Source organism: Heterodontus francisci, chromosome 27 (genome assembly GCF_036365525.1).
Source record: "Heterodontus francisci isolate sHetFra1 chromosome 27, sHetFra1.hap1, whole genome shotgun sequence".
Lineage (NCBI taxonomy): Eukaryota > Metazoa > Chordata > Chondrichthyes > Heterodontiformes > Heterodontidae > Heterodontus > Heterodontus francisci.
In genome coordinates, this window is record NC_090397.1 from 11135326 (window position 1) to 11161666 (window position 26341).

The window sequence follows — 26341 nt, forward strand, 5'->3', positions numbered from 1 at the left end:
CACCCGGAGGGCGCAATCGGTGGAAACTCACCACGTTGAATGGGGGTGTGGTTAGTTTTGTGAACAGGAATGCTTTGGGTAAATTGACTTATGAAGCAGCATAAAAGACAGTGGAAACTCGAGCAAAGTGGTTATGGGCATAACTCACATTTTAAATTCTACTACCTTTTTCACTACGTCGTGCTCACGCTGGCCAGCTCTCAGGGCAATAGAACCAGAGTGGCCCAGTTAAAGCTAAATGTTCAATTATATTTCTGAGCCGGCAGGAGCTGAAGTGAATCTCTGGAGCCCACAGATAATCTGGGTCACTGCCACTCAGGGACCTGCAACCTTCACCACCCCACACCCCTCCCTGGTGGTCTCCCCAGCCTGATTATGAGGTCTGAATTCAGCTAGTTGCCCATTTAGCTCCCTGTGACTCACTTGCCAGATTAAAATGAAGGAGGGGCCTCAATCGCAGAGGAAGGAAGAGAAGGGGGTGAGATGGAGACCATCCTGCCACATGTTGCAACAGCCTTCTAACTGTGGCCTGAATGTTTTAAAAATGTTTGCCATTTCCTTTTCACACTTGTATTCTCTGCTCCTATTTATAAAGTTCACAATGCGGTTGTTCTGTTTACTAGTTTTAACTACCCAAACGCGCACTTCCAGCTCTCTCTGGTCATGTGGCGGGAAAGTCCAAATCAGTTTTATTTCCAGTATCTTCATTGTAAAACACAATTGTCATAAATTAACTTTTGTATTTTTGTAAAGAATACGTTTAGTAAAATAAGTTTCTATCCAAATTGTAAAATCATACAATCTCACAGCACCGAAGAAGGGACCATTCGGCCCATTGCTGGCTCTTTGAAAGCGCTATCCAATTAATTCCACACCCCCACTCTTTATCCACAGCCCTGCAAATGTTTCCTTTTTAAGTATTCATCCAATTCCCTTTTGCAAGTTACTACTGAATCTACTTCCACACCCCTTTCAGACAGTACATTCCAGATCAACTAGCTAAGCGAAAAAAAATTCTCATCTCTCATCTACTACACAAGATAAGATACATGGTGTAGGGGGTAATACGGATAGAGGATTGGTTAGCTAACAGGAACCAGAGAGTAGGGATAAATGGGTCTTTTTGGAGTTGGCAAGTTGTGACCAATGGAGTGCCACAGGGATCAGTGCTGGGGCCTCAACTATTTACAATCTATATCAATGATGTGGATGAAGGAACTGAATGTATGGTAGCTAAATTTGCCAATGACACCAAGATCGGAAGGAAAGTAAGTTGTCAAGAGGAGGCAAAGAGTCTACAAAAAGATATAGATAGGTTAAAGGAGTGGGCAAAAATTTGGCAGATGGAGTATAATGTGGGAAAATGTGAACTTGCCCACTTTGGCAGGAAGAATAGGAAAGCAGTATACTATTTAAATAGAGACAGACTGCAGAACTTGTTGGTACAGAAGGATCTGTACATGAATCACAAGAAGTTAGTATGCAGGTACAGCAAGTGATTAGGAAAGCAAATAGAATGTTGGTGTTTATTGCAAGGGGAATCAAGTATAAAAGTAGGGAAGTTTTACTGCAGCTGTACAGGACTTTGCTGAAATCACATCTAGAGTATGGTGTACAGTTTTGGTCTCCTTATTTGAAAAAGAACATTTGAAGCTGTTCACAGAAGATTCACTCAACTAATTCCAGGGATGAAGGGCTTATGAACAGGGTGGGCTTATACCCATTGGAGTTTAGAAGAATGAGAGGTGAACTTATTGAAACATATAAGATCCTGAGGGGACATGATAGGGTGGATATCAGGAAGATGTTTCCTCTTGTGGGGGAGACGAGAACTCGGGGACACAGTTTAAAAATAAGAGGTCTCCCTTTTAAGACGTGTCTGCGCCAACTAAAAAACTAGTTGCCCATTCTAATCCCACCTTCCAGCACCTGTTCCATAGTCTTGCAGGTTACAGCACTTCAGGTGCATGTCCAGGTACCTTTTAAATGAGTTGAGGGTTTCTGCCTCTACCACTGATCCGGGCAGTGAATTCCAGATACCCACCACCCTCTGGGTGAAAATGTTTTTCCTCATGTCCCCTCTAATCTTTCTTCCAATCACCTTAAATCTGTGCCTCTTGGTAATTTACCTCTCCGCTAGGGGAAACAGGTCTTTCCTGTCTACTCTATCTACACCCCTCATAATTTTGGACACCTCAATTAAGTCACCCCTCAGCCTCCTCTGTTCTAAGGAAAACAACCCTAACCTATCCAATCATTCTTCAAGCTGCAATTTTCAAGCCCTGGCATCATTCTTTTAAATCTTCTATGTACTCTCTCCAGATCAATTTTGTCCCTGCTTTTGTATTCTATACCTCGGCCAATAAAGGAAAGCATTCTATATGCCTTCTTCAGCACTTTATCTACCAGTCCTGTCACCTTCAGGAACCTGTGGACATGCACTCCAAGGTCTCTCACTTCCTCTTCCCTCTCAATATCCTCCCATTTATTGTGTATTCCCTTGCTTTGTTTGCCCTCCCCAAATGCATTACCTCACACTTCTCCAGATTGAATTCCATTTGCCACTTCTCCAGCCACTCAACCAAACCATTGATATCATTCTGGAGTCTACAGCTATCCTCTTCACTATCAACTACACGGCCAATTTTTGTGTCATCAGCAAATTTCCCAATCATGCCTCCCACATTTAAGTCCAAATCATTAATATATATCACAAACAGCAAGGGTCTCAACACTGAGCCCTGTGGAACACCACTGAAAACTGCTTTCCATTTGCAAAAACATCTGTCGACTGCTACCCTTTGTTTCCTGTCACTGAGCCAATTTTGGATCCAACTCGCCACATTCCCCTGTATCCCATGGGTTTTTACTTTTCTGACTAGTCTGCCACGTAGAACCTAGTCAAATACCTTCCTAAAATCAATGTAGACCACATTCACTACACTACCCTCATCAATCCTCCTTGTTACTTCCTCACAAAATTCAATTAAGTTAGTAAGACATGACCTTCCCTTAACAAATCCATGCTGACTATCCCTGATTAATCCGTGCCTTTCTAAGTGGCAGTTTATCCTGTTCCTCAGAATAGATTCTAACAATTTACCCACCACAGAAAGTTAGACTGACAGGCCTATAATGACCTGGCTTATCCCTCGCACCTTTTTTAAACAATGGTACAATGTTTGCAGACATCCAATCCTCTGGTACCTCGCCTGTATCTAGTGAGGATTTGAAGATGATCCTCAGAAGATCCACTATTTCCTCTCTGGCTTCCTTTAACAGCCTGGGATGGAATCTATCTGGCCCTAGTGATTTATCCACTTTCAAGGATGTCAGACCCTCTAGTACTTCCTCTCATTATGCTCTTTGTATCTAATATTTCACACCCCTCCTCTTTAACAACAATGTCTACATCATCCCTCGCCTTTGCGCAGACAAAGTACTCATTAAGAACCCTGCCCACATCTTCTGCATCCACCCATAAGTTACATTGTACATCTCTGATAGGCCCTATCCTTTCCCTCGTTATCCTCTTGCTCTCAATGTACTGATAAAACATCTTTGGGTTTTCCTTGATTTTACCTGCCAATATTTTTTCACGTCCTCTTTTTGTTTTCCTAATTTCCTTTTTTAATTCACCCCTGCACTTTCCATACTCCTCTAGGCTTTCTAAAGTATTAAGTTTTTTGTGACTGTCATAAGCTTTCTTTTTCTGTTTTATCTTACCCCCTTTGCATTTAGATAACCAGGGGGCTCTAGATTGTGCAGTACCACCCTTTTTCTTTGTCGGGACATGTCTACACTGTGCCCGCAGAATCTTGCTTTTGAATGCCTCCTACTGGTTTGCCTCTGATTTTCCTTCAAGTAGCTGTATCCAGTCCACTTTCGCCAGATTACCTCTCAGCTTCGTAAGATTTGCCTTCCCCCAATTTTACTCCTGTTCTGTCTTTGTTCTTTTCCATAATAATGCTAAATCTAACTGTATAATGGTCACTATCTCCAAAATGGTCACCCACTGCTGCTTCATCCACTTGCCCAGCTTCATTTCCGAAGACTAAATCTACAATTGCACCCCCTCTCATTGGGCTTGTTACGCGCTGGCTAAAAAAGTTCTCTTAAATGTAGTTCAAGAATTTTGTGCTCTCTGTGCCCTTCACACTGTTTTTAACCCAGTTGATAATAGGGTAGTTGAAATCCCCAACTATTATTGTCCTATAGTTTTTGCACTCAGAAATTTTCCTACATATTTGTTCTTCTATCTCCCTCTCACTATTTGGACGTCTATAGTACACTCCTAGTAGTGTGGCTGCCCTGCTTTTATTTATGAGCTTAACCCATATGGCCTCATTTGATCATTCATTTAGCATATCATCCCTCCTCTCAGCTGTTATTGATTCTTTAACCAATAATGCTACACCCCCTCCTTTTTTATCCCCCTCTCTATCCTGCCTGAAAACCCTATATCCAGGGATGTTGAGCTACCATTTTTGCCCATCTTTAAACCAAGTTTCTTTTATGGCAATGTTATCATGCTGCCCCTTGCATTTAAATAAATACCTTTTAACACTGCCAAATTCCTGTGCTGTACACTTTTTAACCTTTGCTTCTTCTGTCTTTCCGAATCACTGGCTAATTTTCTGCCTTCCGTTCCCTGCCCTGAAATTGTCCTATCTGAAACTGCCCTCGGGTTCCCATCCTCCTGCCAATCTAGTTTAAATCATCCCCAATAGCACCAGTAAACCTTCCTGCAGGATATTCGTCACAGTCCTGTTCAGGTGTAGACCATCCAGCCTGTACAGGTCCCAACTGCCCCAGAACTTGTCCAGTGCCCCAGAAATCTGAAGCTATCCCTCTTGCATCATCTCTCCAGCCATGTATTCATCTGGTGTATTCTCCTATTTCTATACTCACTAACACGTGGCCTTGGGAGTAATCCAGAGATTACTACCTTTGAGGTCCTGCTTGCTAATCTCTTTCCTAACTCCCTACAATCAGGCTGCAGGACCCTATCCCTCTTTCTTGCTATATAATTGGTACCAATGTGGACCATGACCTCTGGCTGTGCACCCTCGCCCTCCAAAATGCTCTGTAGCCGCTCGGTGATATCCTTGCACCAGAGAGGCAACATACCATCCTGGAATCCACATCTGCAACCACAGAAATTACTGTCTATTCCCCAACTATAGAATCCCCTACCACTATTGCTCTCTTGTCCTTTCTCCTTCCTCCCTGCACAGCTGAGCCACCCATGGTGCTCTGGTCATGATTCTCACTGCACTCTCCAGAGGAACCCTCTCTCCCATCGGTACTCCGAACTGAATACCGGTTAGAAAGTGGGATGCCCTCCGGGAACTCCTGCACTACCTGCCTTGACCTTCTTGTCTGTTTGGAGCCACCCAGTCCCTCTCTGCCTGCGCTTTCTTAAGCTGCGGGGTGACCAACTCCTGAAACGTGCTATCCATGTATCTCTAATTCTTGCGAACGCACCTCCGTGACACCAGCTGCTCCTCGAGTTCCAAGATTCGGTGCTCGAGTTTTTGCATTTGGTGGCACTTTCTGCACATGTAGTTGTTCCTGTGTTCCTATGGTGCTCCTGCCAATTGACTTAAATTTGTGAATCTCCTGCTGGTGCAAAAACAGTTTCTCCCCACTGATTCTGTTAAAACCCTTCATAAATCTTGCACGCCTCTAATAAAATCTCCCCTTAACCGTCTCTGCTCTCAAGAGAACAATTCCAGTTTCTCCAGTCTCTCTAGAAAGCTGAAGTCCCTCATCCCGGGTATCATTCTAGTAAATCTCCTCTGCACTCTCTCCAAGGCCCTGACATCTTTCCCAAAGTGTGGTGTCCAAAATTGGACACAATATTCCAGCTGGGGGCTAACCCCTGATTTGTAAAACAACATGGTAATACCCATCCCTTGTACTTACTTCCACTTCTGTTATCGAAGTATCGGATGTGATTAGTACACATTTCACTTTATCTTCTGTTACCTCTGTAATGTTACATTCCAATGGGTCACTTTTGTCCCTTGGAATAGAAATCTTAAATTCACTTGCATGAAGTTGTAAATTGTCTTTCTTTTTCTGTAAAAAAATATTTTGAAAGGTTAAAGGTCAGAGGGAACCTTAAAATAAATGAGACTTGGAGCTCAATAAGTGAGGAAATTAAATACTTTTTACCATTACAGTAATCTGGAGTTGTTTGTCATCAATAGTCTTTGTAAAGTTATAAAACGTAGGGTTCTGATGGTACACCAGCTGGAACTGTTGCTCCTTCGATCCAGACACATTGAATGACATGGAATATTTACTTGGGGTTCTTCTGCTCTCAACAGATGGTGAGACACAAATCCAGGTCCTCTTATTAGTTGAACAATTCTGTCCCACAAACACATGCCATTAATATAGGGAAAGAATAATGTAAAAGATTAAGCTGTACTTTTGCTATTGATTTAGAAAAGAATCAGTTTAATCTAAACTAAATACATCACTGGTGATTTAACTGAGGTTAAAACAGGAAAGCTTCAGTTACTGAAAATTAAATGAACTCACAGCTCGTCCCTTTGGGAGTTCAGTTAACCACATCTGCAAGTGTTCAACCACGTCTAAGTTTCGCCCACTTATTGTTATGCTCCGGCCTCCACTGGAAAAAGCAAACCGGAAATGAGAAGGTCAAACCACAACAAGAAATAAGTGAGTAGATAATGGGCTTAATTTAGTGTGACTGTTTGGAGTGGGAATGGTGCTGTGGAGGGGGACAGAGAATCACATTGGAAGCATCTGCCTAGAAATCCAGCGCCGTGACTTAGTTTCCGGATTTAGTCAGTGGGAAAGCAACCAGGCAGCATCACTGCCCTGACATGATGGGAATGTATTTTAAATTGCTGAACATTTACTTTTAATACATTTGCATCTAATTAATTGCGATTCAATGGGGCCTTGGGTTTAAGTGGATGGCGGGTGGCCCTCATGTGCCTTCAGATTACTGACCATCAAAAGCTGGCAACATTGAGGTGAGACTTCAGTGCTGTGACGGGTAGGTAGCCATGAACAGCACTACATAGGGGAAGAGGGGGAGCACAGGATATTGTCGGCCTGCACTTCTGTGCTCTGCGGGGGTGGGGGGGTGGGTGGGTGGTGGCGGTGGTTCAGGGTCTCGGATGCTCTGCAAGGTGTGGGGGCTTGGTTTTAGGGTGGCTATATCGGGTGACCAAACTTTTGGGTGAGATCACCTCCTTTGGTTGCCCATACTGCTGAATGAGAGGGTCAGCTATTAGCAAGAGTGGGCACTGAGGGCCATCGGGGAGTCTGATGGGAGAAGTAACAAAGGCTCAATGGCCAGTGCAGTGTCATCTCTGCATCGACAGTGCTCTGTGGGCCCATTGGTCATCTGGCATGGGTCTCCTACACCCTGTGTTTTTGGTGTAATGCGGTGTCATTGATGCAGGGTGGGCCAAGAGACAGCTGCGCCTGCCTGTGAAGCTCCACAATGAGAACAGCAGCAACTGGCCATGCCAAGATGGGTCCACCAACGCCAGAGTGTGTACTGGACTCAAATCAACTATCTTCAAGTATCTGAGCGGCATTGTCAGCGAAGAGTACGGCTTTCCAGGGAGCCTGTCACCAACTTATGCACCAGGCTGCAGGACAAGTTGCAACCTAAGGGATTCGCGGGTCAGTCAATGCGTGTGGCCCTGAAAATCACTGTGGCACTAAACCTTTACACGTCCGGATCATTCCAAGGATCCACTGGGGACATGTGTGGTTTCTCCCAGGCAATACCCACCCGTTGCATCAAGGAGGTGATCAATGCCCTAGTCACGAGCGACGATGACTGTGTGCTAGTGGACGGACCCTGACAGTCAGGCAGAGAGGACCATTGGATTTGGGGCCATTGCTGGATTCCCCCAGATGCAAAGTGTGATAGATTGTACACATGTGGCCATCAAGGCTCCAATGGACCAACCAGTTCCTTCATCAACAGGAAGGGCTTTCATTCCATCAATGTGCAATTGATCTGCGACCACCGAAAGTGTTTCCTGCGGGTGTGTGCCCGCTTCCCGGGAAACAGCCACAATGCCCACATACTTCGACAGCCCCAGGTGCCACAGCTTTCCAGGGCCCCGCTCGCCTCCAGGGATGAATTCTCGGGGACAAGAGCTACCCATTGAAGACATGGCTACTCATGCCTGTGAGGAACCCTTGCACTGCAGTAGAGGAGAGATACAACACCTGCCAGGGGTCCACCCGATCGATAATCGAGCAGGCCATTGGGCTGCTGAAGATGGGATTCCATTGCCTGGACCGATCCGGTTGAGTCCTGCAGTATGCCCTTGCGAGGGCCTCGTGTATCCTGGTGGTCTGCTGTGCTCTGCACAATCCAGCCCTGCAGAGGGGGGAGACCTTGCATGATGAGCACATGACTAAGTGACACTCCTCCACTGATGAGGAGGATGCGAAGGAGGTTGATGAGCAACCAGCACTGGATGTTGAAGCCCTTGCACCAGAGGCCAGGCACATTGAGCGACAGGGCAAGGAGGGAAGAGACAATTTCATACTTACCCGCTTCCAGCCACCTTGATGGCCAATCAGAGAAAAAACAATAAAGACTCACATGCAGTCTGTCGCCTTCTTTCTTTTTGTGCTCTGTGCCTAGCTGAACCATGCGCTAGTGCCCATGGGCGATCATATTCAAATAAGAGCTGTGTCTACATTGGCATTCCACTAAGGGGGAAGGGTGAAGTCAGCAGCTCACAATTAATGCATGATAGAATAATAGAATGCATGAAGGTTAATGGCTTGAACAAAAGAACTTTATATGATGCAGCACATGTCAAATGTCAAACACCCTGTTAACCCCCAAGTGTATCCAGGTGATTTTCTTCATATGTTTACAAGTGTTTCTATGAGGTGTAACCCCTGCGCTATCAGCTGGGCTGGAGGCAGGCTGCTGATCACTCTGCCTCTCGTCCTCTGGCTGCATGAGGCCTTGAGGGCCCCAGCTGCCTGAGGGTTTCCAGCACAGATGCAGGACTCTCCTCAGGTGTCACAACTACTGGAGCTGGGCTCACTGGGGGATGGGCTGAGGAGCTGGTGTCCACACTCAGAGTGCCCTGAGGGGAGCCCCCCCCCCCCCCCACCCCACGGTGCAAGGCAGCCTCTCCTCCTCACTTTCAAGGCTCACTTAAACCTCCCTGCTGAACATAGAAGGAAGAGGAGCTGGAGAAGACTCCAGGTGCCTTCTCCTTCTCTTGCCTTGCCACTGCTCTGTCAAGCTCGTGGCCAAGGTGATGGTGTGCAGTTCTGCATGGATCTGTGGGATCTGCTTCTCCGTGAGGGTCACCAACCTCTCAATGGAGGAAGCCATGCACTCACACGCCTGAGACATGGCAGCAATCATGGCATGGATGGACTCCTCCATTGTCCACTCATGGCTGCGCATGACCTCTGGCAGTTCTGCCAGATGTTGCCTTACTTCTCTTTGCAACTCTAGCATGCCCTGTGCTGTCGACACCAGAGGCTCATCATCAGCCTGGGGCTCAGCCTGGGCATGGCCTCCAACAGTCCTCCGACTGTCAGAGGTCTCGGCTGTCTCAGCCTCAGCCAGCTGCTCGGGCCTGTGTGTGGTGCTTTCACCAGCTTGTGACCCTGATTCTAAAGCTGAGCGTAAACCCACTGAGGTAAAAGTGTCTGCGCTGTTGGAAAGTTCAGGTGAGTCGTGGGATGGTGCATCCTCTGAGTGCTCCTTCTCTTCAGAGTTGGACGTCTGTCCTCTTCTAGTTCAGTCTCCTGTGGACGCCAACCTGCGTGAGAGAACACAAACCAAACGTGTAGGTTGGGCTGTGCAGATCTCATCATGTCAACTATACGTGATGTGGATCTCCAGAAATGAACTGAATGTCGATGGAAGTCAATTCTCACTCTCTTGCGCGGAGACTCCAATCTCACCATCCGCAATTGAGTGGCCGCCTTGGCTGCCTACCAATTCTAATGCCTCTTCCTCTGCTGCGGAGAGCGGCCAAAGATCTGGGATGCCTCCGCCATTCCGGGATGTCTTCCTCCTGTTATGGGCCCTCTTGTCCTGCAAGTGGAAAGAGGGAGATAGTCATACTTCACAGAGAGATCAACATGGCAGTTCTTCTAGTGACAGCCCCTGGTCCCCTACTGGGGTTTCCTATAGCTCATCCTCCCGTCAGCTCTCAGGGGAGTTAATGGGGGTGAGCTGTGAAAGAAGGTGACCTGTGGCTGAGAGGCAGCCATGCATCTGTCAGGATGAGGTGATACCCAACCCCTCTGCCATCGCCATTGTAGTGCCTCCTTCCCCATGTCCTCCTGCGTAGCCACTTGCAATCACTAAAAAGGAGAGAAGTATGGAGGACTCACCTTGATGGAATGAAGGAGGTTGTTCACCCTCTTGCGGCACTGTACTCAGTTCCGGGGGAGGTTGGGGGGCGACCTCATGGCTGCTGACCTCCTCAGCAATCTCCATCCAGGTTTGCCTGGTCAGGCAGGAGGATTTCTTCTTGCCATCGCTGGGGAAGAGGATTTCCTGCCTTTCCCTTGCAAACTGGAGGAGAATGTGGAGGGAGGCATTGCTAAACCGTGGGGTCACCCTGTGTCTTGCCTCTGCCATCCTGCAGGGTCCATCTTGAGGGGTGAGGGGTCCAGAGTCACTGCAATATGGGGTCTCAGTTTTGACCAGTTAGCAGCAAATGAGTACAAGGCAGCAATGCAAGCAGGACTGGCAGGCCTTTAAATATGGCACCAGCACATGTTCCGGATTTATCTGACGCCATATTTGGTGTCTTGCAACCCGCCCCCGCTGCGTGATTGGATGGGCCCTGTGAATCTATTATTCAAAGTGGTCGCCAGCTGCATGATTGTAGTGAGCTGGCTGCCCACATGCGTAGCGGGAATGGTGCCTACTTCCAGGTCCGGCTCACTACATTCAGCCCAACATGGGCATGGGGATCTTCCTGTGTGGAGTCTGAGGTCTGACAGTGGGATCTCTCTGTGCAGGGTCTGAGGTTTGACAATGGGATCTCCTTGTGTAGGATCTGATGTTTGACAGTGGGATCTCCCAGTGCGGGGTCTGATGTTTGACGGTGGGATCTCCCTGTGCAGGGTCTGAGTTTTGACAACGGGATCTCCTTGTGTAGGATCTGATGTTTGACGGTGGGATCTCCCTGTGCAGCGTCTGATGTTTGATGGTGGGATCTCCCTGTGCAGGGTCTGATGTTTGACAGTGGGATCTCCCTGTGCAGCGTCTGATGTTTGATGGTGGGATCTCCCTGTGCAGGGTCTGATGTTTGATGGTGGGATCTCCCTGTGCAGGGTCTGATGTTTGACAGTGGGATCTCCCTGTGCACGGTCTGATGTTTGACGGTGGGATTTCCTCTCCGCTGCCTCTGATTTTTCACATTCAAGGAAGCTGTGAGGAGCTTATTTACAAAAAAGTTGTCACTTGTCAGTTGATATTCCCAAAAAGCATGTTTTTAGAAGTTATGCAGAAATTTTTGGTTATTTATTTGAGTTGAAATTCTTTTTCATTTGATCTACTCAAGAATTTAATAAAGAGCTGTTCTAAAATGTGAACTATTTTATAATTATGATTATTCATATGTTTATAATCTGTTGAATAAATAGGTTCATATTAAAACTTTAAACAAGGTGTGCTGGAATATTCTTGCCACTTTTAGAGTGGGGTCTGATGAAGACCTGGAAATAGTTACTGAACCAGGTTTGCAGTTGGTTTTCCAGGTGAGTTACTGAAATGTTACCTGGATCTCAAGACCCAAAAGGTTTGGGAGTTGGGACAGACCCATGGGAAAGATCTAAGATACAAAACGCAAAGTAATTTAGAATAAGATTTGAAACGACCCAAAAACATAACTGCAATTCCTCCCACACCCCACCCTATTGCCACCCCACCGTAATACCTACCTGGCCCAGGATACTGCTGGGTGAATCTTTGTAATGACACTGTTACTGACGTACTCCAGTACAGCAATTCTGTTAGCCACACAGTCCTTTTCGGAGTCATACAGCAAACACACTGTCTTTTTACCACGGGTTGTCTCTGGTAATACACATCTTACCAATGTTTTGTTCTCAATAATGCAGTTGCTTGATCTGGTGGAGAAAATACATTTCAAAACAATAAACATTAACATTCTCAGTTTAATGTCCAAGTTTCACTTTTTTCTGATTGTTTTTGTGATCAGGTGTGTGAAAGAATTATTGATGGGGAGAGGAGGCCTTGTTGAGCACTCGCAGATCAGGTACTGCACAGCCAGAGTAAGAGTAACTCTCCCTCTACATTATAAATAAATGTACAGTTTTCCCCAACACTTGTCAATAGTCTAAACATTAGAGCCAGACCTTTCAGGAGTGAAATTAAGAATCACATTTTCATGCAAAGAGTGGCGGAAGTTTGGAACTCTTCCGGGAAAGGCAATTGATGCTGGATCAATTGTTAATTTTAAATCTGAGATTGATAGATTTTATTTAGCCAAAGGTATTAAGGGATATTGGGCAAAGGTAAGTATAAGGAGTTAAGTCACAGATCAGCCATGAGCTCATTAAATGGCGGAATATGCTCGAGGGGCCAAATGGCCTACTCCTGTCAAGTCAAAGTATTAACAACGTCAGAGTATTCATAAGGAACAAATGTAATTACTCTCCATAGTTTGCTACAATTTTCACTTACTTGACGGTAACATAGTCACTCATTCCTTTAATGAGAAGTACAGCGCTTGATCCAACGTTTAGACCAGACCCAACAATGCTCAATGTGGTCCTCCCGGATGAAGACACACGGACTGGATTTACAGACGCAACAACTGGTTCCTGATAAAAGAAAAGAGTTCTCATAATTACCATTTGAAAAAGAAAGCCTTGCATTTCTGTAGCACCTTTCACATCCTCAGGATGTCCCAAAGTGCTTCACAGCCAATGAAGTACTTTTGAAATGCAATCACTGTTGGAATATAGGGAAAACAGCAGTTAATTTGCACACAGCAAGCTGCTGCAAACCGCAAGGTGATAAATGATCAGCAATGTTTGGTGATGCCGGTTGAGAGAAAATATTGGCCAGGACACCTGGGAAAACTTTCCTGTTCTTTGAGTAAGTACCTTTTATGCCCACCTGAAAGGGCAAACAGGGCCCCAGTTTAAGGTGTCATCTGAAAGATAGCACTTTTGACAGCGCAGCACTCCTTCAGTGCTGCCCTGAAATGGCAGTCTAGATTATTTATTCATGTCCCTGGAGTGGACCTTGAACCCACGATCTTCTGACTCAGAGGCAGGAGTGCTACCAACTGAGTCACAGCTAATACCTCTGTTAGGAGCTCACAGGACATCAGTCTGGTGTACACTGAGTCTTTATTGAAACTGCCTGTAATGGCTGCCTCCAGTCAGATTACCTCATGGTAGAGGTCACATGACTATGGCACATTAGGAGGCACACTGGTACTGTATTGCATTTCTATCCCAAACAACCTTCTTACTCTTTCCCTGTATTAGACAACATTGCTCCAAAAACTTAGCATGGCTCTCCCATTAACTGCAAAAATGAATCAAATGAGTTTCGACCACACCCAGTTAATTACTGAAAAAAATTAATGACTTTACATAGAACTTAATACACAGCACAGAAATAGTTCATTCAGTCCAATAAACCTGTGCTGGTATTTATAATCCACACAAGTCTCCTCCCATTCCATCCACCTCATCTCACTGTTTTAGCATATCTTTCTATTCCCTTTTCTCTCATGTACTCATCCAGTTTCCTTTTGAAAGTATCTAAGCTATTTGCATCAACCACTTCCTGTGGAAGCAAGTTCCATATTCTCACCACTCTCTCTGTAAAGAAATTCCTCTTTATTTCCCTATTGGATTTATTAGCTACTGTCTTATATTTATGGCCCCTAATTTTGGATTCTGCTCCAAGTGGAAACATTGCATGTCTATCAAGTCCAACCAATTCCTAATTTCAGGTCTCCCTTGAGTCTTCTCTTTTCAAAAGAAAAGAGCTCCAACCTGTTCAATCTTTCCTGATAGCTGTATTCTCTCAGTTCTGGTACCATCCTTACAAATCTTTATTTGCATATTCTCCAGTGCTTCTATGTCCTTTTTATGGTATGAGACAGAACTGTGCATAGTACTGCAAATGCTGCCTGACCAGAGTTCTTTAAAAATATAACATAACTTCACTACTTTTGAATTCTATAGACCAGAAATAAATCCCAGTGCTTTGTTAGTATTTTTAATTGCTTTGCCGACTTGCGATGCTGCTTTTAATAATCTGTTCACCTGTATTCCTAGATCCCTTTGCTCTCCTACCCAATTCACTCGCTTGCTTTTTAAGATGTAAGTGATGTTTTCATTTTTTTTGTCAATCCTCACATATAGCTACACTTACCTTCATTTGCCACTTAACTGGTGAATCTACAGGTTTTCTAATGTTTTCTTGTCCTACCACCCTCCATAAACTTGAGTTCACCCAAAACTTTGCTGCCCATGTCTTAACTCACACCAAGTAACCGTTCATCCAACACGCCTGTACTTGCTGACCTACATTGGCTCTCGTTCAGCTGCATCTCAATTTTAAAATTCCCTTCCTTGTTTTCAAATCCCACCATGGCCTTGTCTCTCCCTGTCTCTGTAATCTCCTCCAGCCCTACAACCAGTGGTGTTTCCCAGGGTTGGTGCTAGGACCACTGCTTTTCCTGATAATGAATTGGACTTGGGTGTACAGGGCACAATTTCAAAATTTGCAGATGACATGAAATCTGGAGGTTTTGGGCACTGTAAGGAAGAAAGTGATATATTTTGCTCGGAAGACTGTGCACTGTAAGGAAGAAGTCATGGACAGGTTGGTGGAATGGGCAGATACAGGGCAGATGAAATTTAAAGCAGAGCAGTACAGAGTGATATATTTTGGTAGGAAGAATGAGGAACATAAAATAAAGGATTTTATTATAACGGAGGTGCAGCAGCAGAGGGACCTGGGGGTATGTGTGCACAAATCATTGAAGATGGCACGGCAGGATGCGAAAGTGCTTAAAATGGCATACAGGATCCTGGGCTTTATAAAGAAAGGCACAGAGTACAAAAGCAAGAACATTATGGTGAACCTTTATAAAATACTGGCTCAGCTGCAATTGGAATATTGTATCCAATTCTGGGCAACGCACTTTAGGAAGGATGTGAAGGCTTTAGAAAAGGTACAGAAAAGATTTACTAAATTGGTTCCAGGGATGAGGGAGTTTAATTACGTAGATAGGTTGGAGAAGCTGGGGTTATTCCCCTTAGAGAAGAGAAGATTAAGAGAAGATTTGATAGAGGTGTTCAATATCATGAGAGGCTTAGACAGAGTAGATAAAGAGAAACTGTTCCCATTGACAGAAAGGTTGAGAATTAGAACACATTGATTTAAGGTGATTGGCAAAAGAACAAATGGCGACATGAGGAAACATCTTTTTTATGCAGGTAATGATTACAATCTGGAATGCACTGCCTGAAAGAGTGGTGGAGGCAGATTCAATCGTGGCTTTCAAAAGGTAATTGGATAAGCACCTGAAAGGAAATGGACTGGGGAATGGGATTGGCTCTTGGAGAAAGCAGGCAAGTGTTTGACAGGCTGAAGCTCCCTTTGTGTTATAACCATTCTATGATTCTATGAACCCTCCAAACCTCTGCGTTCCTTCAATTCTGACCTTGTGAGCATACCCAATTTTAATTGCTCCACGATTGGCAGCGATGCCTTCACCTGCTTGGGCCCTAAGGGCTGAATTTTACTGGCCTCATGGTGGTGGGAACTGAGCAGGGGGAGTCGGGGCCAGTAAAATAATGGGGACCCATGTTGGGATGGCTCCCTGACACAGTTCCACTGCTGGGGAAGTTTCCCAGTGATGGGCAGGTCTGTGGATCGGCTACCTGCTCTACGGAGGCGAGTGGCAGATTTGCCTAATTAAGGGAAAATGTGGAAAATTGCCCAGGTATGTCCTATCCACAAAAAGCAGGACAAATACAACTTGGCCAATCACCACCCTATCAGTCTACTCTCGATCATCAGTAAAGTGATGGAAGGTGTTGTCGACAGTGCTATCAAACGGCACTTACTCAGCAATAACCTGCTCACTGTCACTCAGTTTGGGTTCCGTTAGGGCCACTCAGCTTCTGACCTCATTACAGCCTTGGTCCAAACATGCACAAAACAGCTGAACTCCAGAGGTGAGGTGAGAGTGACTGCTCTTGACATCAAGGCAGTATTTGACCAGGTATGGCATCAAGAAGCCCTAGCAAAGGCTATGGGCCATGACAACATTCCGGCAATAGTACTGAAGACCTGTGCTCCAGAACCGGCCGCGCCCCTAGCCAAGCTGTTCCAGTACTGAGACAACACTGGCATCTACCTGACAATGTGGAAAATTGCCCAGGTATATCCTATACACAAAAAACAGGATAAATCCAATCGGCCAATTACTGTTCTATCAGTCCACTCTTGATCATGAGCAAAGTGATGGAAGATGTTGTTGACAGCGCTATCAAGCAGCATTTACTCAGCAATAACCTGCTACTGACAATCAGTTTAGGCTTCACCAGGGCCACTCAGCTCCTGACCTCATTACGGCCTTGGTACGAACATGGACAAGAGCTGAACGCAGGAGGTGAGATGAGAGTGACTGCCCTTGACATTAAGGCAGCTTTTGTCCAAGTATGGCATCAAAGGCTGGCACAGTGGCGCAGTGGTTAGCACCGCAACCTCACAACTCCAGTGACCTGGGTTCGGTTCTGGGTACTGCCTGTGTGGAGTTTGCAAGTTCTCCCTGTGACTGCGTGGATTTCCGCTGGGTACTCTGGTTTCCTCCCACAGCCAAAGACTTGCAGGGTGATAAGTAAATTAGCCATTGTAAATTGCCCCTAGTGTAGGTAGGTGGTAGGAGAATGGCAGGGATGTGGTAGGGAATATGGGATTAATGTAGGATTAGTATAAATGGGTGGTTGTTGGTCGGCACAGACTCAGTGGGCCGAAGGGCCTGTTTCAGTGCTGTATCTCTTAAAAAAAAATTGGAATTGGGGAAAACTCTCCACTGTTTAAAGTCAAACCTAGCACAAAGGAAGATGCTTGTGGTTGTTGGAGGTCAATCATCTTGGTCCTGGGACATAACAGCAGGAATTCCTCAGGCTAGTGTCCTAGGCCCAATCATCTTAGATTAGATTAGATTAGAGATACAGCACTGAAACAGGCCCTTCGACCCACCGAGTCTGTGCCGAACATCAACCACCCATTTATACTAATCCTACACTAATCCCATATTCCTACCAAACATCCCCACCTGTCCCTATATTTCCCTACCACCTACCTATACTAGTGACAATTTATAATGGCCAATTTACCTATCAACCTGCAAGTCTTTTGGCTTGTGGGAGGAAACCGGAGCACCCAGAGGAAACCCACGCAGACACAGGGAGAACTTGCAAACTCCACACAGGCAGTACCCGGAATCGAACCCGGGTCCCTGGAGCTGTGAGGCTGCGGTGCTAACCACTGCGCCACTGTGCCGCCCCGATCTTCAACAATCTTCTGTTGCTTCTTCATTGACCTTCCCTCCATCATGAGGTCAGAAGTGGAGATGTTCACTGATGATTGCACAATGTTCAACACCATTCGTGATTCCTCAAATGCTGAAGCACTCTGTGTCCATTTGCAACAAGATTTGGACAACATTCAGACTTGGGCTGATAAATGGCAAGTTACATTCGCGCCACAATCTGGCTCATGGCCTGTGCCTGTGTTTGCACTCTGAACGTTCACTGTCCACCGGTAAATTGTAAATGTGCCAGGAGCTTAGGTGAGAGCGTGAATACGCTCCAAATTTCAAATTCTGTTTAAGTTTACAAAGGGCCCAGCAGGTCCTTTATTAAATCCAGTTTGATGCTGCACTGAAGTTATACTCCATGAAGTATGCAGCCAAAAAAGCAGGAGACCGTCCTCTCCTTGAAGATGACAATTCACTCTGCTCTGGAGTCAGGCTCAGTTGTAACTCGCCTGCAATCCAAATGTGAGAATATAACTGCAGGTTAAATTTGAACTGAAGTCAAGGTACCGATCAGTCAAATCTAACTGAAAGGTGGTACATGCTGGAGGGACTGAATGGACTGCTCCTGTTCCAATGCTAAATCTACTAGTGGAATGAGATTGAGATTAGAGGCCTTTTTAAATGAAGTCAGAAAACAGCTGATGAGAATTCTCAGAATACCCCATGATTGTCTCTTTTCTCTTTTATAAAGGGAACAGCTCAGTGCAGATAGAATGTGGGTTTCTGCTTGCAGTTCCTGATATCAGCTGGGTTAACATGTGGAGGGGTCAAACAGGGATAGATTCCCCAGAGGAATGGGGCATGAAACCAAACACCAAACCAACACACACCTGTTACTGCTCCATTATACATTATCAGCTCTGTTTGTGTAGTGGTGTGAGCAGGCAGAGCTGAATTATACTGGGGGGTGGGCCAGGGGGGGGGGGAGGTAATGGTGGAGAATGAGCACTGTGCATGTATGGTCAACGCATGGATGGACTGAGATTTAGACTGCCCCTCGTACTGACACTCCATTGCCTTCTGAAGGGAAGAGCCAGTCTACTGCTGTCTATCAGAGGAATGTCTGACAGTGCAGGAAACAGCCCAGTTAAATCCATAGCTGTATCTACACTGAAAGACAAAAGCCTGTGGAAGACGAGAGCAATCCCAGCACCCACAGCCCACAATATATTGAGCATTTCAGGAGTCTTCAGAGATGGAAGAGGCAACTGACCCTCCTGCCTTCTTGGCCAGCAACTGAGGGACAATTTATTTGTTACTATTTGTCTGTGAGATGTGGGTGACTCTGCTAAGTCCACACTTCTTGCCCATCCCCAGTTGCCCTGGGAAGGTGAACCACTGCAGTCCATGTGGCGAAGGTACTTCTACAATGGCACTGAGTGATTTTATTCTTAGTCGTAGTGACTGTTTAAAACTGAGTGGGTTGCTAGGACACTCCTGAGGGCACTTAGTGTGGGGCTAGAGTAACATGCAGCTGATGCTATGGAGGGGAGGGTGGAGAGATGGAGGAATCTGTCTTTCCTGCAGACTATTAGCTTTTATAACAAATTACCAGATTTATTGAATTGACCTTCATAACTTTCCATTGGTGGGATCTGAACTCATTACTGATGAATTACTCATCTAAACACTAGTGGACCACACCATTAGACACAATGATCATTAAAAATGGTATAACAGAATTTTAAGAAATAGAAAAGCAGTTAGTCTCCCACAGATTACAGAAGCCTGATATTGCATTCATAGAAATTGTGATCCACATTCAGAAGCTGAAACAGGAGCCAATAAAAGCTTCATTTATATAATTCTAACATATAACACCATTGACTCTGAGCATTCCTTACCGTACAAATCCTTTCTGCTGTACAGAAAACACAACCTGGCTTCTGGACATCGCAACTGTAAACTGTTAAAACAGAAATCGTAATACAATTCAAATTGGAAAAAAAGCTTGAAATGTAAAATCCAGTGCAACAAGTGCAACTTGTATTCCAGTAATTGGGCTTAGGATGGAAACACTTGTTCGACATTCATACTTTTATTAAAAAAAACACTTCAATGAACCCCCATCTCCATCACCTCAGTCTCTATCTTACCTCAGGCCATTATCAATGACCCTCCGTCTCTATCTTACCTCACGCCATTATCAATGACCCTCCGTCTCTATCTTACCTCACGCCATTATCAATGACCCTCCGTCTCTATCATACCTCAGGCCATTATAAATGACCCTCCGTCTCTATCTTACCTCAGGCCATTATAAATGACCCTCCGTTTCTATCTTACCTCAGGCCATTATCAATGACCCTCCGTCTCTATCCTACCTCAGGCCACTATAAATGACCCTCCGTCTCTATCATATCTCAGGCCATTATCAATAGCCCCCCACCTCTCTCTTACCTCAGGCCATTATCAATAACCCCCCATCTCTATATTATCTCAGGCCATTATCAATAACCCCCCATCTCTATCACCTCAGGCCATTATCAATAACCCCCCATCTCTATCTTACCTCAGGCCATTATCAATAATCCCCCATCTCTATCTTATCTCAGGCCATTATCAATAACCCCTCATCTCTATCTTACCTCAGGCCATTATCAATAACCCCCCATCTCTATCTTATCTCAGGCCATTATCAATAACCCCCCATCTCTATCACCTCAGGCCATTATCAATAATCCCCCATCTCTATCTTATCTCAGGCCATTATCAATAACCCCCCATCTCTATCACCTCAGGCCATTATCAATAACCCCCCATCTCTATCTTATCTCAGGCCATTATCAATAACCCCTCATCTCTATCTTACCTCAGGCCATTATCAATAACCCCCCATCTCTATCTTATCTCAGGCCATTATCAATAACCCCCCATCTCTATCACCTCAGGCCATTATCAATAATCCCCCATCTCTATCTTATCTCAGGCCATTATCAATAACCCCCCCATCTCTATCACCTCAGGCCATTATCAATAACCCCCCATCTCTATCACCTCAGGCCATTATCAATAATCCCCCATCTCTATCTTATCTCAGGCCATTATCAATAACCCCCCATCTCTATCACCTCAGGCCATTATCAATAATCCCCCATCTCTATCTTATCTCAGGCCATTATCAATAACCCCCCATCTCTATCACCTCAGGCCATTATCAATAACCCCCCCATCTCTATCACCTCAGGCCATTATCAATAACCCCCCATCTCTATCTTATCTCAGGCCATTATCAATAACCCCCCATCTCTATCACCTCAGGCCATTATCAATAACCCCCCATCTCTATCTTATCTCAGGCCATTATCAATAACCCCCCATCTCTATCTTACCTCGGGCCATTATCAATAACCCCCCATCTCTATCTTACCCCAGGCCATTATCAATAACCCCCCATCTCTATCTTACCTCAGTCCATTATCAATAACCCCCCATCTCTATCTTATCTCAGGCCATTATCAATAACCCCCCCATCTCTATCTTATCTCAGGCCATTATCAATAACCCCCCATCTCTATCTTACCTCAGTCCATTATCAATAACCCCCCATCTCTATCAGCTCAGGCCATTATCAATAACCCCCCATCTCTATCTTATCTCAGGCCATTATCAATAACCCCCCATCTCTATCTTATCTCAGGCCATTATCAATAACCCCCCATCTCTATCTTACCTCAGTCCATTATCAATAACCCCCCATCTCTATCTTATCTCAGGCCATTATCAATAACCCCCCCATCTCTATCAGCTCAGGCCATTATCAATAACCCCCCATCTCTATCTTATCTCAGGCCATTATAATTGAAGTTAAAGGGTAGGTAAATTGGCCGGGGTGTAATCAGGCTAATGATTCATTATTGTCCATTCTGTGCTACCACCCAAGATCAATTTCATCCATTTGGTCTTACGTAATAAAAGAATAAGCAAGGCATTGACATTGATACCTGGTGTTTGTGAGCACAGATACAGATTACACTTTTGTTTATGGGTCTGTTGACTCTGTTCTGAGGAGTCAGTCACCCGACATATCTGGAATCCATGGGGGAGGGTTTCAACTCACTGTTCAAATGTTAAACTAATGTAATGGATCAAATATCCATGATGGACAACACTAGAATTCCATCTCTCCTTCTTCAGAAAATAATGAAAGAAGCTTGATGTGATTGCTTATATTACTGTTATTGATGAGTAAATGGAACAAATCCTTTAAATTCTAAAGAATGAACATTTTATTACCTGTGATATTGTTGGGATTATCAATAACGTTTCTGGGATTTGTACTGTAGACAAGGTTCACAGGAATTATCCGCCTTTTATCCACAAACTGCAATTAGAGGAAAAAATGTTAATTTATTAAGTGATCAGAGTTTACCTCGTGCATTTTATTAAATACAACAGAAATCCTGACAAGCACAAAATGGGTCCATCAGTGTCTGGAAAAGGGATCGATTAATGCTTCAAACTGAGATCCTTCATATAAATGATGAAGGAAAGTGGACAAGTCCCTTTACAGAATAGCCCAGAAGACAGAGAGTGGACAACAACTGATAGACTGAGGACCAAACCTGCTAAACTCAAGCATAAAGAGCAATCACTGGGTTTGATATTCAGTGAAGTGGCTTGTTTGCCTCTTCCCACATAACTGTGTTAATTTGAAACACTCTCATTGTGAGACAATACTTTACGAACATATGAACATACAACATACGAATTTGGAGCAGGAGTAGGCCACTCGGCCCCTCGAGCCTGCTCCGCCATTCAAAAAGTTCATGGCTGAACTGACTACTCCACATTTCCACCTACCCCCGATAACCTTCCACCCCCTTGCTTATCAAGAATCCATCTACCTCTGCCTTAAAAATATTCAAAGACTCTGCTTCCACCGCCTTTTGAGGAAGAGAATTGCAAAGACTCACGACCCTTTGAGAGAAAAATTTCTCCCCATCTCTGTCTTAAATGGGCGACCCCTTATTGTTTAACAGTGACCCCTGGTTCTAGATTCTCCCACAAGTGGAAACATCCTTTCTACATCCACCCTGTCAAGACCCCTCAGGATCTTATATGTTTCAATCAAGTCGCCTCTTACTCTTCTAAATTCCAGCAGATACAAGCCTAGCCTGCCCAATCTTTCCTCATAAGACAGCCCGCCCATTTCAAGTATTAGTCTCGTCAACCTTCTCTGTACTGCCTCCAACGCATTTACATCCTTCCTTCGATAAGAAGACCAGTACTGTACACAGTACTCCAGATGTGGTCTCACCAATGCCCTGTATAGCTGAAGCATAACCTCCCTACTTTTGTAATCAATTCCTCTCATGATAAACGATAACATTCTATTAGCTTTCCTAATTACATGCTGTACCTGCATACTAACCTTTTGTGATTCATGCACTAGGACATCCAGCTCCCTCTGCATCTCAGAGCTCTGCAATCTCTCACCATTTAGATAATATGCTTTTTTATTCTTCCTGCCAAAGTGGACAATTTCACACTTTCCCACATTATACTACATTTGCCAGGTCTTTGCCCAAACATTTAACCTATCTATATCCCTTTGTAGCCTTTTTATGTACTGTTCACAACTTACTTTCCTACCTATCTTTGTGTCATCAGAAAATTTAGCAACCATACCTTCCGTCTCTTCATCCAAGTCATTTATATAAATTGTAAAAAGTTGAGGCCCCAGCACAAATCCTTGTGGCACACCACTCGTTACATTTTGCCAACCAGAAAATGACCTATTTATGCCTACTCTCTGTTTCCTGTTAGCTAACCAATCTTCTACCCATCTATATTGAAGTTAATTTGCCATTTACATTCTGCAAGTTTATTAATATCTTCTGCATTTTGTCACAGTCCTCCTCTGTGTTAACTACATCCCCAATTTGGCGTCATCTGCAAATCTTGAAACTGTACTTCCAATTGCTGAGCCCCAATTGTTTATCTAAAATGGTGAACTGGCCAAGAAATTTGGATTATGTACTCCTGCTTTTCGTTTGCTTTGGGTGCCTTTATAATTGGAAAATACAACCAGGGCACATGCGCTCACATTTTGGGTCGAATCACACCGGATGTTACATTAGTGAGGGTGTTAGCACATGTGCAGTAAAGAGCCACTGGAAGAATGCAGAGTAGGCAGATCAAGAGGTCAATCTGTCTGCAATGTTGATTTGATGCCAGCCATTTGGAGCTCAATGTTCTAGCTAACGCTATCTCTCAACACACACACAGCTGATCAGGGGTTCAGCAGCAGGAAGGACCCCCTACCAGGACTATTAAAAAGCATCTTCAACTAATTACAGGCCTTTTGCTGGTTGATGTCTTCGGAATGTTGCTTTCCTTCGATTCTACAAGTGTTTGGTACGTTCTATAGTTTTTTGAAGTTACTAAAGTCTACAGGGAGTGGTGTGGTAGGTTCTGAAGACATCTTCATTTACTTCACAGCTTCTGCACAAACTAGTTGCTCCCAGCGTGGGTGCACTAGTAGCCATTCCCCTTAGAATACAACATGACATGGAGAATGAAGAGAGGCCACCTAGAGCAGGACAAGCTGCTGGAAGAGGGAAGAGGAGAATGACGGGGAGAAGAGCTCAGCAGGAGGACATGTCTGCCCAGGCTGCTCGGGGAGCATTTCTGTCACCTGAACCCAAGCGACAAACAATGTGTGAAATGTTTGCAATTTTAGTAAGGATGTATTCATTGAAATCGGCCATCAGCTGCTGCCAAAACTGCAACCTCAGAGGAAGGCAATGACTGCATTGCCAGTGGCTGTGAGGTTGACTTGGGTGATCAACTTTTATGTGATCACAACATAGTAAGGTTCAAGATTAGGATACAGAGTGACATTTATTGGGCCAAGAATAAGTAATAGATGAAAGCAGGAAAAATTATGAGGAAATGAATTTGCAAATAAAGAAGATAAACTGGGAGAAAATCTTGAAGAACAAAGAGACAGAAAAACAGTGGGATTTCTTTAAAAGGGGAATCAATAGAGTTCAAGAGAAATATATTCCACAAAAAGCCAAGAAAAGCAAACTAATTATAGGGCACTGTGGATGAATGAAGAACTAAAGGAAAAACTGAATCTAAAGAAAAATACATAGAAGTATTTAGATACTAAAAGAGAGGACAAAAGGGAAAATGAAGAACTTAGAAGAGTCAATAAAAAAATCAGCAAGGCGAAGAGAAATTACAAAACCACATTATCAAGGAATATAAAAATAAATAATAAAATGTGCTATATACATATAAATAACAAAAGGAAAATTAAATTAGGGATAGGTCACTAAAGGAAGATAACCTCACAGGAAATGACAGAGAAATAGCAGAACTATTGAATAACTACCTCGTCCCATTTTTACTCAAGAAAATAAGGAAATAAATACATCACTAGAGGATGAACTGAAAAAGAATATTATAGTAGTTGGGATAAAAGGAGAAAATAATCGATAAACTAGCAAAACTGAAATAAGATAAAACCCCAGGTGCAGATGGTATGCATATTCAAGGAAACAAGGGAGGAGATGGCAGAGATACTAGTTTATACAAATAAATTTCGATAGAAGAGGGGATAGTGCCAGAGGACAGGTAGACAGATAATGTTGTTCCTATATACAAAAAGGGCAATGGAACAAAATCTGGGAACTATAGACCAGTCAGCTTAAAGTCAGTGATTGGAAAGATACTGGATGTGGGCTAAAATAAGTGATAGAAGAGCATCTAGAAAATATAACAAAAATTGTGAGCATGGATTTCAAAAGGCTAAGTCATACTTAAATAAACTTGGATTTTCAAAAGGCCTTTGAGAAAGCACCACATGGTACGCTCATGACAAAGATTAGGGCATGTGAAGTCAGAGGACAAATAACTGAATGGATAACAAATTGGCTAAAAAAAACCAGAGTGATGGTAAAAGGTAGCTATTCAGTTTGGAGGAAGGTAGAAATCAGCGTTCCTCAAGAATCAATGCTGGGACCACTGTTATTCATAATTAACAATTATGATTGGACGTGGGAATAAGTAGCTCAATATGAAAATTTGCAGATGACACCAAACTAGGAGATGCAGCTAACATTGAGGAAGAATGTTACATAATGCAAAAAGACATTAGAAAATATACTGACTGGAGAAATGAACTTTAACATTAATACATGTGCAGGGATGCACTTTTGCAGAAAAATAGAAACATTAGGCTGAATTTTATGCAGCCAGTGGGGTCTCAATGCCAGGCCAGAAAGGCGAAGGAACCCTGCCTGGGGTGTTTTAGGTGTCCTGTGTGTTTTATGTCACTCAGGCAGTTAACTGTCTGGCGCCTTTAAGGACGGGGATCTCACCTCCAAGAGCTGCCAGCCAATCAGCTGGTACTGCAGGAGGCCTGGGACCAGGAGCAGCCATGGAGCCTTAGAGAACAGATAAGGGCGAGTGGGCTCACTGGGGCCAGTCAGGCAGGTCCCAGTGAGGGTTATGGGTGGGGGGAGGGGTGGGTTGTTGAGGGAAGGAGGGCAGGCGACATAGGTGAGGCCTTTGCTGCTGGAGATCCTCCGTGGGCCACAAATTATCCAAGCAGGAGGGAAGTCCACCACCGACCGACACAGAGGCCACCCGGTGTTACTGGGTGGCCTCCCCAAGTGGTAGAGGGCCCCCGGCTGCTGGTGAAATGCCAGTGGGATGAGCCCCTTATGTGTCTATTATTTATTTTATTTTATTTAGAGATACAACACTGAAACAGGCCCTTC

The 26341-nt window shown here is 44.4% G+C and overlaps 1 protein-coding gene across 1 annotated transcript in view; it reads right to left on the minus strand.

Annotated features, from left to right (window-relative positions):
- plxnc1 (plexin C1) overlaps nt 1–26341 on the minus strand; it is a 158719-nt gene that overhangs the window by 56789 nt on the left and 75589 nt on the right. The window contains exons 11-17 of the mRNA XM_068058810.1: nt 21843–21930; nt 19451–19512; nt 12710–12849; nt 11944–12132; nt 6553–6643; nt 6181–6378; nt 5929–6084 (exon numbers count right to left, since the gene is read on the minus strand). Coding sequence (XP_067914911.1) covers nt 5929–6084; nt 6181–6378; nt 6553–6643; nt 11944–12132; nt 12710–12849; nt 19451–19512; nt 21843–21930 — 924 coding nt within the window. The remainder of the gene's footprint in view (nt 1–5928; nt 6085–6180; nt 6379–6552; nt 6644–11943; nt 12133–12709; nt 12850–19450; nt 19513–21842; nt 21931–26341) is intronic.